Source organism: Gopherus evgoodei, chromosome 13, assembly GCF_007399415.2.
Source record: "Gopherus evgoodei ecotype Sinaloan lineage chromosome 13, rGopEvg1_v1.p, whole genome shotgun sequence".
In the NCBI taxonomy this organism is placed as follows: domain Eukaryota; kingdom Metazoa; phylum Chordata; order Testudines; family Testudinidae; genus Gopherus; species Gopherus evgoodei.
This window is the reverse complement of record NC_044334.1, coordinates 6,921,298-6,935,479: the sequence shown is the minus strand read 5'-3', so window position 1 is coordinate 6,935,479 and position 14,182 is coordinate 6,921,298. Positions and strand designations below refer to the sequence as shown.

The 14,182-nt window shown below is 45.4% G+C and overlaps 1 protein-coding gene across 1 annotated transcript in view; it reads left to right on the top strand.

Annotated features, from left to right (window-relative positions):
* Positions 1-14,182, top strand: part of TMEM120B (transmembrane protein 120B) — a 42,360-nt gene that overhangs the window by 19,547 nt on the left and 8,631 nt on the right. The window contains exons 6-9 of the mRNA XM_030582575.1: positions 311-400; positions 9,691-9,756; positions 10,808-10,869; positions 12,210-12,302. Coding sequence (XP_030438435.1) covers positions 311-400; positions 9,691-9,756; positions 10,808-10,869; positions 12,210-12,302 — 311 coding nt within the window. The remainder of the gene's footprint in view (positions 1-310; positions 401-9,690; positions 9,757-10,807; positions 10,870-12,209; positions 12,303-14,182) is intronic.

The following is a 14,182-nucleotide window of genomic DNA, read 5'->3' as shown; positions in this document are numbered from 1 at the left end:
CATAGCACTTTCCTAGTATCCCAGAGTAACAGAGTCTGTTTCTCTCCCCCGCCCGTCCCACAGATTTGCATAGTTCTTGTAGAAAAGGCACAGTGTAGAGGTGGTGTATGGGTTTTTCAGCAGGACTAGTCGTGTAACATTAGGCATGTACTTAAGGGTTTGCAGGATCAGGGCCTTTATGTCTGTGGTTTCAGACAAACTATTTTTCACTTACACTGTTCTTGGGATAGGGAGGAGAATAATCTTGAAATGGATATTTATCATAAGGCTTTTTTGTTGTTGGGTTTTTTTTGTTTACTCTTTTTAATAGGGTGACAGATGAAGTGTTTAACTTCCTGTTGGTGTGGTATTACTGCACATTGACAATAAGGGAAAGCATTCTCATCAGCAATGGCTCAAGGTACCGTATGATATTCCAAAGTAATTAAAAGCACAGGATTCACTTAAAACAAAAAGGCAAACATGGTTTGTTGTTGAAGGCCCAGTGAGGTTGGGATAAAAATCCTGCTGAACAGTCCTTTTTATCTGACCATTTTAAACATCCATTTCCAAACACACACATCCACTTGGGGATGAGAAAAACAAGGCAAGTTATGAAGAAACTGTGCCTTGATCCGTTATACCAGAGTGGTGAATGTGCTTTTATTAATAATCTAGTTTTTAGTGAGTTAATAATAAGCAAGTCTGTCTTTATAGAAATTGAACTGGTAGGATTTCCTGTGAATGCAAAAGATTGACAGTCTAAATATGGTTTAATTTTCTACTTTCCTTTGACTACCTCCCCACGCCTTTAACTCAGTCTAAGGCAGAGGTGGGCAAACTACGGCCCAGGGGCCGCATCCGGCCCTCCAGACATTTTAATGAGACCCTCAAGCTTCCACTAGGGAGCATGGTCCAGGGCTTGCCCTGCTCTGGGCAGCTCATAACGTCAGCTGGGATATGGGGTTGGGGGCTTGTCCCGCTCTGTGCGGCTCCCAGAAGCAGTGTCACGTCCCCCTTCGGCTCCTATGTGTAGGGCCAGCCAAGGGGCTCTGTATGTTGCCCCCACCCCAAGTACCGTCCCCGCAGCTCCCATTAGCCAGGAACCGTGCCCAATGGGAGCGGCAGGGGCGTAGCCCGCAGCCAGGGCAGCGCGCAGAGCTGCCTGGCCACGCCTCTGCGTAGGAGCCAGAGGGGGGACATGCTGCGGCTTCTGGGAGCTGCTTGAGGTAAGCTGCCCGGAGCCTGCTCTCCTGACCCCCTTCTTGAACCCCTGCCCCAATCCTGATCCCCCTCCCACCCTCCGAACCCCTTGGTCCCAGACAAGAGCACCCTACTGCACCTCTAACCCCTCATTTCCAACCCTCAATTTCATGAGCATTCATGCCTTGCCATACATTTCCATACCTAGATGTGGCCCTCAGGCCAAAAAGTTTGCCCACCCCTAGTCTAAGGTGACGCTATTGTAAGCATAAGACATAGCTGAAGATCATCTGCATCACTGATTCCATCTCCCTGCAGATGTTAGATGCCTCCCGCATAATTTAATAATGTATACATTCTCTGAGACGACACTTGATCTTAGTGAAAAGCCTACAAAAGACTATATTTTTGTAACTTTCCAGAATCCTTGTAATTTTGGAACTGCATTAATATCGCTCGCCCTTCTTTTAAAATCACAGTAGAAACTCTGATTCCATACTAAAAAGAATGCAGAGAAGCCTAACTGTGATCTAGATTATGTAATGTGATTTATCTGGTTGCAGAAATAGATAAAGAGCACATTTCCACTTCTTGATAGAGGTAAATATACCATATAGCAAAACATGCATCTAAACTACAAGGGTGGGGGGAATCAGATGTTAAAGTGGATATAATAGGTCAAAATAGTACACACCTGTTAGAAATTAAAAATAAACAAAAGCCCCCCAAATACTATTTCTTTAACCTCATAGTCTAAACTGGTTTTTATCTAATGTTTCCTCTTTTAAAATGTATGCTTTCAATATAAATATTGTAAATTATTTTCAGATTCATTTATAGCTGGAGTTGCTCTTAGGAAGTTTCCAGTGTTGCCAATTCAAGTTACATCATCAACATGAAAACTGCTAACGTTCCCCAAAATATATACTTAGGTGTGACTGTCTGTAGTGCTAGATGGTACTAATAACTGGAACATTACTATAACTGAAAAAATGCATGAAAATTTTTGTTTTTTCAATTCAGTTATTTAATGCATATGACAGCACTTTGTGAGTAGCCAGTTTCACTGTTCCCCTTATAGTCAGTCAGTCTCTCTCTTGCTGAAGAGCCTTTTATAAACATTAATAGAGGAGCAGAAAAATCTCTTGAATCTTATTTCAAAGGAATTTAAAAAATAATTTCATAGTATTTAGAGCAGTGAATTAAAAAAACAAAACAGAATCCACTCTCGTCCCCCTCCTAAAAAAACAAAAACAGGTGACAGTCAGTAAATTTGAGATAAATCAAGTTGACAGCATCCTTTCAGTCAAACCATATTAGGGAATAACCTTGCACTTCCAGGGGACGTGACGTCCATGACCCTTCCCCCTCAATGTTCAGATTCCCTAGTCTGAGTGTAGTTGCATCCTCAGAGTCCTACAATATTCCAAAGAAGCATTACTAATAGTGGCTTTGAACTAGGGATGTCCTTCATTCCCCTTCTTATGGCTGGATATATAGCCATTAAAAAACAAACTCACTCCATGAGACAGGAAACAACACTCTGCCAGATGACTTTTTGCCTGATTTTGTTGTTTAAGCGTTGTGTATATTCCACAGGACATCTGTAATAAACCACTGCAAATGCTGAGATGTGCTATGCTGCATACACTTGTAGCAGTGGTTATACCTAGTGCCATTTCAGGACCTCTTCCCAATGTCCTAGTAGTCAGCCAACTCACATTCCTCAAGTGCCTGGCTAGAAAGGACAATAATTGGGTCGCCGCGTTCTTCTCACACCAGTTTTACACTGGTGTCACTCTAACTTCATTATTTCTTATGTACACTGGTGTAAGAGAGACACATTATTGCTTGTGAAGTCAGATCTTATGGCCCCCTGCTGTTTTGCTACTCATCCATTGTAGATTGACCCTCACTAGGGAAAGGGAAAACGCACACAATCTTGATAATGAATAAACGTGCGCGCTCGTACACACACACACACACCCCTGCTGCTGCTGCTGCTGTATTAATTAGTTCTCTCTCCAGTTTGGCTTGTTTGCACACTTTGAATAAGCAAAACCACTTTACTTCAACTTCACGTGTGCATCCTTGTCCAATAAACACCACCCTGGGGAACTAAATGGCTTATAAACTCCCTCTTAATTGAACTTAATACATGAGTAAACCAACTAAAATGGTGGTGGTAGAAGACTTGTGTTGACAGCACAGCATACATATAATTAAGCAGTAATAAATGAGGTGCAGAATGTTTACTGGGCTTTAATGACGAACTGGGAGGAGTTTGTCCAGTTATCTCAATCAGTCACTTTTCCAAAGCCTTGTATTAAAGTCATTTCTCCTGTTACATACTGAAAATGGAGAGGCAGGAAACCTCCATATGGAGTGGTGGTTGAAGGATGCGTGAACAAAACATTTCTGGGGAAACTCATGCCTAATTAGCTAATACAATTGCTTGCAGTCTTCAGAGATGATTCATCTAAATTAATCCGTATTATAGATGAAGCTACAAAACTGAATATAATCACAGGATTGTAGCAACAATTTTTTTACAAGTACCAGCGTACTGGCATAAAATTAACAAATGTAGCCACAGTACTGTTTTTTAAAAACCTTCTATTTTGCTTCTAGTTTAATTTCAGGAAAGCAGTTGTCTCTAGACTAGTGGTTTTCAAACTGCAGGTCACGACCCAGTACTGGGTCATGGAATGTAAGGCACTGGGTCGTGGTGGATCTGGTTAGCACCGCTGACGAGGCCCTTTAAAAGTCCAGACTGCAGTGCTGCCTGGCTAAGGTAGGCTAGTCCCTACCTGTTCTGACACTGTGCTGCACCCCGGAAGTGGCCAGCAGCAGGTCTGGCTCCTAGGTGGTGGTGAGTGGCCGTCACGGGGCTCTGCATGCTGCCCCTCCCCTGAGCACCTGCTTTGCACTCCCATTGGCTCGTTCCTGGCCAGTGGGATCTGGTGGTGGTGGGTGTGTGTGTGCCCCTGCGACGAGAGTCGCGTGGAGCTGCTCGCGTGCCTTCACCTAGGAGCCAGACCTGCTGCTGGCTGCTTCCAGGGCGCAGCGTGGTCTGTGGTGCCAGGACAGACAAGAAGCCTGCCTCAGCACCCCCTCTGTGCTGCTGACCAAGAGTCACTTGAGGTAAGACTGGACCCCAACCATGCACCCCAATCTCCTGCCCCAGCCCTGAGCCCCCCAAACCCGGAGCCCTTCCTGCATCCCAAAACGCTCATCCCTGGCCCTAACCCAGAACCCGCACCCCCAGTCCAGAGCCCTGACCCTTCTCATCATCCCCGCAGTCCTCACTACTGCACCCCAACCCTCTGCCCCAGCCCTAAGCCCCTCCCATACCCCAGACCCCTCATCCCTAGCTCCATTAGGTCATGGGCACCAATAATTTTCTTCAACTGGGTCACCAAAAAAAATTTGAAACCCACTGCTCTAGACCATTAATGATATCAAGTGGCATGTGGTTTACATTAAGAGGTTTAACCATTTAAATATTAGCTGCACATGGTGGTTGAGGGAATGGGGCATCTTTCTAATAAAGAATTTCAGAAAGGGTTTTTTTGGGTAGTTCTTTGTATTTCTGCTTGCATTTTGTCTTAAATTTCAAGAACATAAGTTTGGTGTTCCCTGGTTGGATGGGCAATCACTGGAGGTCTCAGATGTGGGATTGTGAATTTTACCTGCCTTTAATTGAAGCAGAGATGTTAAATCTTTACCACAGATCTTTCCTCCCAAGACTGTTTGGCTGTTTAATTCAGAGTTTTATAACAATCTGAATAAATATTGTTTAACTTCTTTTGAACTAGGTTTCACTTTGATGACATATCTGATGTCATCCTACCAGTTCCCCAGTTGTCTATAGTCTTCTAGGGAAAATGTCAGACGTGACCTGGATTTCTGCTGTTGGCTTCTGTATTTTTAATTTAAAAAAAAAAACGAAAAACCCCAAACCATGTCAGGCCTTTGTTATGCACCGTAAAGAAGCAAACAAGGCACAGCCACAAATCGGCCATAGAAACATGGACGTCTATGAGCAGATTGAATGGGGGATGCAGGAGAAGGGGTCTGACAGGGAGCAGCAGCAGTGCTGTGCGAAAGCGAAGGAATTGTGGCAGGCATACCAGAAAGTCAGGGAGGCCAACAGTCAACTTGATGCTGAGCCACAGATCTACCACTTTTACAAAGAACTGCATGCTGTACTTGGAGGAAACCCCACCAGCATCTTGCACGTCTCCAAGGAGTCTGAGTCATTGGCTCCTGGTGTGAATAGCAAGGAGGAGGAGAAGAGGGAGGATCGGGGACGTGTGACCGTGAGCGGGGAGATGGTTGAGCTGTGCTGTGAGCCAGGACCTGTTTGAGACTCCACGGTCTAGTCAGTCCTGACAGTCAAGTACAGGTGAACCTGATACAAGGGGAAGAACCTTGGGTAAGTGTGTAAATGTATTTCCCATTACAGTGATGGTGCCCCCAACTTAGCAGGACATAGCTATCGACTTTCCTTTCTTTTATTTGTACTAAAAGAGCTAATGGTACAACAGGTCACACCTGCTTTTCATTCCCCTGTGGAGTTAAGCAGGGGACTCCTTATGGAGCAGTTTATGTACCTGGGGTTGTCCCATGAATTCTCCTGAGAGATCTCAGTGAAACTTCCACTGAGATACTCTTCAGTCTTCTCCGAAAGGTTTCTAGGGATGGCAGCCTTATTTCTTCCTCTGAGGAAGGACTCTTTTCCATGCCAGTCAGCGATAACTTTGGCAGGCAGCATTTCATAAACAGGTTAGCAGCATACTGGCTCAGGCGACTTTGGAACGCCAGCAGCAACTGTGTTGTCTGTGCCTTTGTTTCTCTCAGAAGTGAGAGATCAGCTAAAATCACCACCACCTGTGGAAACTTGTGACAGTGTTCAGTGCCATTGCCAAATACTCAGTTTCATGCAATTCCCACCTCATTTCCCTCAGCCTTGGCCAGCCATACTCACCATGTGAGTGGGGCCATGCACAGGCACTCTGAAGCAGAAGTGTCAGTAAGCATGTCTTGTTTAAAACTTTAGGAGAGCAAGAGAAGGGAGTTCTGAACTTTAACTTTTGCTTTCTGTTGTACTGTTTCAGTATAGTCACCTCTGTCTGTTTTATCTGTAGCTGCTTAAGGGCAGAAGGAGGAGTAGAGAACCCAGGATGACAATTTCAGCGAGATTCTGGAAGCTAGAGCTGCATCAGACCGTGAACAGAGGCCTGGAGGATGAATATTGCAGACACTAGGGAGAAACACCAGGACAAAATGGAGCATCTCCGACAGCAAACACAGATGCTGCAGACACTAGTGGACCTACAGGGTCCACAATCCCAGGTTCATCTCCCTTTGCAGTCCATGGAGAACTCCAGTATAGCAACTCCCTACACCCCGTCAACATTCTACGTGGCATCAGGGACGCATCCCTAGCCCTCCACACGGGAGACATCGTGGACCAACACAACTTCAGCTATAGTTGCTGTATGTATAGCGAACATCGACATGAATGTTCCATCCCATTCTTTATGCTCTGTTTCATAAATGTATTAAGGTTGTAATATATTTGCTTTTAAATTTCTCAGATCTTTTTCTGAAGTGTTGTTACTTAATAAAATTATTATTTGGAAAATAATTCCTGGAGAATGGCTGGCAGTACTGAAAGCACCCACTTATTGTGATTGTACGCTTTGTCATTGATCCTATGAGATACTTCAAACACAGTGTAATAATCATAAATGTACAGCATGATCCACAAAAGTAATCGGTGTGCATCTATGAATACAACACTGATAATGCACCAAGTGCCACACAGTTCTTAACAGGTTCTTGAACTTCAGGGCAAGGCAGAGCACAGTACACCACAACATATATTATTGTGACTCTTGTTAAGTGCTCTTTCAAAGCCTCCCTGAGCTGTGTAGCTCCATGTTGAGCTTTTTTGATAGCCTTGTATCTGGCTGTTCAAATTCAGACATCATGCAGGACACAGCGGGCAGCTGTAACCATTGTGATATTTTTCTCACTGAGATTCAATCTTGTAAGTAAACAACACCAGCATCACTTCAGTCTACCAAAAGCATATTTGGCTGTCATTTTGCGCCTGCTTGAGCCAGTAGTTGAATCTTTCCTTCGTGTTGTCGAGGTGTATGGCTTCATGAGCTAGGGGAGTAAGCGGTAGGCTGAGACCCCCAGGATCACTGTTGGCATTTCAGCATCAGCAAAGGTGATCCGCTGGTGGGGAAAGTCCCTGCCTGTAGCTTAGCGGTGCAAACATCATGTGCCTTTCCTGATCAGCCAACACTGATGTCAGTGAAGTGTCCCCAGTGATCCATGAGAGCTTGCATAACCACAGAAAAAGGGGTTGTGGCAAAGGAGTGTGGTGCCAGAATGGGGATATGCATGCTGTCTATTGCTCCACCACAGTTCGGGAATCTCATTGCTGAAAATCCATTCATTTTTGTCCTGCATGTTGCCAAGAGTCACAGTCATGTGTAGCAGAAGACTATTAATGGCCCTTCCCGCTTGCATGACTTCCCCTTCCCAGAGTGGATTTTCCGACTCCAAAATGATTTCTCACAGCAGCAATCCAGCGTTGCAAGTTTCTATAGTGTGATCACCACTTGGTTTTCCATTGTCAGTGCAATTCTCATTGTGGTGTCCCTGCACTGGAGGGCTGGGCTGAGCTCAGAGCACAGATCCAGGAATGTGCTCTTGTGCTTCCGAAAGTTTTGAAGCCACTGCTCATCATCCCAAATCTTCATAATGGTGTGATTCCACCATTTAGTACTTATTCTTTGGGCCCAGAAGCAGTGCTCCACCATTTACACCTGTTCTGTGAATGCCACCAACAATCTTGAATTGGTTCTTACTGTACCCCACAGCAATCTGACGTCCAGGACTTTGTCCTGTTCCTCGCGGTGGTTCTTGTCGTTCTGCAAATACTGGAGGATTGTGCTGCTTGTGCTTGCAGTGCTCATGACGAGTGCAGAGCTGTGCAGGCTCCATGCTTCTGTCACACATGGTGGACAGCAATAAGTCCTGTGTGTGTTTGTGAGACTTTCAAAAGTGGTACAAATTATGTGATAGTGATGATGTGGGGTGGAGAAAGTTGGATCCTGGGAAGTTGACCTCTTGCTCACAGTCTCCTGTGTAACTTGTTTCTGCCCCACCATGCATTGCCAAAACTTCCCAAAAGACAGTGCGGTGGATGGTGGTGAGTTGCATGCTGGGATACTTATTCATGGTGCACTGTGCCGTGCATTGACACAAGCACTCCTGGTGAGTACTTGCAGCGCCAGTGCAAGGTGCCAAGTATGCATGTGTAGTAGCCATGTAGACCACCGTAAGATTTGTCAGCAAAGTGTAGTGTAGCTATGCCCTCTCTCTCACTCACCTGAGTTCCCTTAGTGTGTTGCTGATGCAACTTGTGCAATATCAGTTAGAAAATAAGGGGTGTATGGGGGTGTGTGTGGGTTCTGCCTCTGAACATCACATCCCTTTCCTGTGTGTGTGTGTGTGTGTGTGTGTGTGTGTGTGCTGCCTCTGAACATCACATCCCTTTCCTGCATGTGTGGGTTCAGCAGAATATCACTCCATTTCCTGCTGCACACAGTCACTTCTATCACAGTCACTTCTGTCACATCCTCTAAAATAAAGTAGCTTGCAGGCCTAAGGTGTGCATGGATGTTGCTGGTTAGGCAGGCAGGTGGTGCCCAGAAGAGGGCATTTTCTCTCTCTCTCTCCCCCTCTCCCTCTCCCTCTCCCTCTCTCTCTCTCTTTCTAGGCTGGTGGGTGTGGGGGTGAGAGAGAGAGGTAATGGTGCTTACTCAGACTTCAAATGACTCTCTGCTATTATTACATAATTAAAATGTGGGGTGGGGTTCAGTCACCTCTGAGAGCATCACCGACAAAATATATCTATTATGTATGCTGAGGAAAATGGAGAGGCCAATGGTCTGAACCCAGAATTGAGAGCGATTGGAATGTTGTTCCTGATGGGATCTGGTTGGGGAGGATAAGTCTGCTGCTCGCTGGTGGTTTTTTTTTATGACTGAGAATGAATGGGAACTGTGGGCTTTCTTGGTATTTCTTGCAATTTTGTTGACAGTTACATTTGTGAACTGTAAAGATGAAACAATGGCTGCTTTTGCCTCCCAGTAACACTGAATAGACTATGTATTTAATCTCACAGTGGTAGATTGTTTTGACTCAAGACTGTGTGGTGTTCCTGTTTTTTTTTTTTTTTTTTTTCCCAAACCTCACTTATTTTATACTGATTGATTTTCATCCTAGCTCAAGAAATGGTTTGTACTGACCTGACCAGACTATTTTAGCACATTCTGCTCAGACTGATAACTTTCTCCAGTTTATGCCAGTCACATTCCATCTCAATATTGAAAGACTGGTTTTATATTTAGGGCGCATATTTGTGACTTTCCTGCCCACTCTCCTTCTTAATTAACTGTGTTTTGTTTTGTTTGTTTTAAGGATTAAGGGCTGGTGGGTGTCTCATCATTATGTCTCCACATTTCTATCTGGAGTAATGTTAACATGGTAAGTTCTCTGCTGACAGATTTTCATAAACGATTTTAAACCCCCCTTAGATGCACCTAAAGTGACCTGGTATAAACGTGTCTTCCCAGGTACTTGCTGTAGCTTTGTGCCTTATGTTTTCTCTGGTGTGACATTTGGAGTGTTTAATATAGAACTACTGGAGAGTTCAGTTACAGCTCCATTAAAACAACAGCTCAGTAGCTGTAATGGGGACAGCAAAATGTCTGAATCTCCCTGATTTGTGCTCTATATAAAGAGCTAAGAAATGTATATTAAAGAGCAAGCAGATAAATCTCTCTCTATATATAGACAATAAGTGACATGAATTATATTCAATACATTTTTGGGTTTTTTTTTACTTGTTTATAATCTGGGTTCAGCAAAATGAAAGTAACATTTAAACTTGTGGTTTTGTTTTGGGTTTAATTTTTATCTCCTAGTTAGGGTGATTGTGTGCAAACAATTTGAATGTTTTGTGTAATTTAACAAAACCTTGATTAAAATAGTCTCATTTACAATCTTTTTGTATATGTGTTTAATAAAAAAATACTTTTCATTTCAGTCACTATTTAACTTCTTTATTAAAACCACAGGAACAGAAATAGTTTTTATTAAAACAATAAAAAAATTACTTCTCCCGTCAAGTGCACACACCTATTTTGATTTGGTTTTTTGCAAATATTGCTTAATGATTTGATCACTGGCTATAGAATATTGCCATTTAATTAACAAGAAAAGGCAACATTCCCAGTTAGAGAAAAGAACCCAGGGAAACCCAATGAGATAAATTGCCTGCAACCCAGAGTTGTTGTGATTTAGACATTTACTGACATCATAAACTTTGCCATATGCTTTGGTACAAGCTGAGATCTGCAGCCTAGTGGGCCACACTGGATAACAAGAATAACTGCTTTATGTCATTCACTGATGGCATCAGACTTGACTGAAAAAAGGAGAAGGAACTTTATATTAGTTTTTGTATTTTCTTATTAAACCAAAAGTCTGAATCTTTCTTTTTTGATTTTTACCTCCCCCCCCCCCCCCAAATCAGGCCGGATGGACTCATGTACCAAATGTTTCGGAATCAATTTTTAGCATTTTCAATTTTTCAGAGTAAGTATATCTTACCTTGTTAGTTCTTGAATGAAATATGGATTCTCTGCACTTCTGCTGCTTAAATACTGAGGTTCCTAGAGGATCATTAGTATTAAACTAAGGGCTTGTCTACAGTTGAAACACTTCAGGGGCACTGTTATAGTGCTTCATTATAGATACTACCTGTGCCGCCGAGAGGCAGTAGCTATGCTGATAGCACTAGGTCAGTTGCATGGGAGGCAAGTTTGTAGAAATTTTGGTGGTGCCCAGAACCCACCCCCCAGCTCCGCCCCCTCAAACTCCACTTCCACCTGCCTAAGGTTCTGAGCGGGGTTTCAGGGGGGAGGTCTGGCGTGCAGGTCCTGGGTTGGGGATTAGGGTGCAGGAGGGGTGCAGGCTTTGGGAAGGAGTTTGGGTGCTGGGTGCAGGCTCCGGGCTGGGGCAGGGGTGTGTGTGCAGGAGGGGGTGAGGGCTGCAGGCTTTGGGACGGAGTTTGGGTGCAGGCTCTGGTGCTGGGGGTGTAGGAAGGGGGAGGTGGTGCACGCTGGGGCAGAGGCTCAGGCTGCAGGGGAATGAGGGTTGGGGCTGAGGAGGGGTTCGTGCTGCGGGGAGGGCTCAGGGCTGGGGCAGAGGATTAGGGTGCAGGGGGATGAGGGCTCTGGCTGGGGATGAGGATTAGGGTGCAGGGGGATGAGGGCTCTGGCTGGGGATGAGGGGTTTGGGGCGTTGGAGAGGCTCAGGGCTAGGGCAGAAGAACAGGGTAAGGGCAGCCTGCCCTGCCATTAGTGGATGGCAGGCGCTAGGAGCCTGGGGCAGCAGACAGCAGTTCTGCAGCTGTTCTCTGGCAGCATGAGCAGAGCAGGCAGGGACACGGCGGAGGGAGGACGCAGGGGGAGGGGTGGAAGGCGGAGACCGGGACCTGCTCCAGGCAGGGACACGGCAGGGCGGTGGGGTGAGACCCGCGGGGGCCGGGACCCAATCCAGGCAGGGCCGGGGGAGAGACCCAGCTCCAAGTATTGCTGGAGCAGGGTACCCGGCCCTGAATATTCCTGGAGCCCGGGCACCTCAAGCCCATATAACCCGCCGCCTGTGGTCAGTTGAAGAATTCTTCTATTTAATCGGGGCAGGGGGAGTGGAGTGTTAGACCAGCTTAACTACATGGCACAGGGGTATGGATTTTTCACACCTCTGAGCCATGTAGGTGGGTCGACCTAACTTTTTAGTGTGGACCAGGCCTAAGTTAGCTGATAGCAATGAATTAACTCTTCTTACTGTTCATGTTAGAGTTGCCAGTGCAACATGATTTTGTTTTCTCTCGCCCAGTTCCGACTAAAATGAATAATTCCTTTGGTTTCCAGGCTGTGTGCAGTTCCTACAATATTATTATCAAAGTGGCTGCCTTTACAGACTCTGTGCACTAGGGAAAAGAAACCACTTGGATCTTACAGTAGGTGGGTGTTTTTGTAACCCCTAACTTAGCTTTACAAAAACCGTTTAAGTTACATTCAGCAGCTAATTGACTTAAAGTTTTAAATGTGATTTCTCAAAAACTCTGTGGAAGTGAAAACAGGCTATCTCAAAGCCTTCCTAGCATCATTCCACTATCCTGCCCAGCTCATTTTGGGTATGTAGGTGTTAGCAACAGGAGACTAAAACTAAATGATTTATGACCCTTTCCTTATGTTGGACAAAAAGGATAGTATTAACTGATATATTGAAGGCTTTGTAATCTTAAATGTAAAAATTACATCTTTGTCATTTGTCTTCTTATATAGAGCCACAGGCATCCAGGGTGGTTTACATAAATGCAGAGCTCCTTGTCCTGAACATCTTATCTGAAGAAGACATAGGCCTGGTCTACGCTACGCGTTTAAACTGATTTTAGCAGCGTTAAACCGATTTAACGGCTCACCCATCCACACTACAAGGCCCTTTATATTGGTATAAAGGGCTCTTTAAATCAGTTTCTGTACTCCTCCCCAACGAGAGGAGTAGTGCTGAAATCGGTATTATCATATCGGATTAGGGTTAGTGTGGCCGCAAATCGACGGTATTGGCCTCTGGGCGGTATCCCACAGTGCTCCACTGTGACCGCTCTGGACAGCCATCTGAACTCAGATGCAGTGGCCAAGTAAACAGCAAAAGCCTCATGAACTTTTGAATTTCTTTTCTTGTTTGCCCAGTGTGGAGCTCTGATCAGCACGGGTGGCGCTGCAGTCCCAAATCCAAAAAGAGCTCCAGCATGGGCCATACGGGAGATACTAGATCTGATCGCTGTATGGGGAGACAAATCTGTTCTATCACAGCTCCATTACAGAAGACAAAATGCCAAAGCATTTGAAAAAAATCTCCAGGCTACACAGTGCTGCGTGACAAGCGTAATGGAAAGCCAAAGAATCAAATGGACACTCATGGAGGGAGGGAGGGGGTACTGAGGACTCCAGCTATCCCATAGTCCACAGCAGTCTCCGAAAAGTATTTGCATTCTTGGCTGAGCTCCCAATGCCTGTAGGTTCAAACACATTGTCTGGCGTGGTTCAGGGTATAGCTCGTCAATTTACTCCCTCCCCCCCACCACGTGAAAGAAAAGGGAAAGAAATCGTTTCTTGACTTTGTTCAGTGTCACCCTATGTCTACTGAATGCTGCTGGTAGACGCGATGCTGCAGCACTGAAGAGCAGTATCTGCTCTTCTCCCCTCCCCAGTGGCAGACGGTACAATATGACTGCTATCCATCGTCATCATCAGCCCGTGAGTGCTCCTGGCTGGCCTCAGGTGAGGCTGGCTGGGGGCGCCTGGGTAAAAATAGGAATGATTCCTGGTCATTCCCAGTAGATGGGACAGAATGGCTGGTAATCGTCCTCATCATAGCAACTGGGGGCTGAGCTCCATCCGCCCCTTCCCTTTCATGTGTAAAGAAAAGATTCTGTACTGCCTGGACTATAATAGCAGCGGCATGCTGGGCTTCTCTCCCCCACACCATTTTATGTCCTGCCTGGACTGTCATAGCATGGGGAGGCTGCCTCCCACTCATTTTATCTCACTAACAAGTCACTGTTTCTTATTCCTGCATTCTTTATAACTTCATGACACAAATGGGGGGACACTGCCACAGTAGCCCAGGAAGGTTGGGGGAGGAGGGAAGCAACGGGTGGGGTTGTTGCAGGGGCACCCCCCGTGAATGGCATGCAGCTCATCATTTCTGCGGGATCTGACACGGAGTGGCTGTGCTCTCTGGTTCTCTGATACACTGGTTCTCTAGTACACTTGCCCCATATTCTAGGCAGGACTTACTCTATTTTTAGAAACCATAAAGGAGGGATTGACTCGGG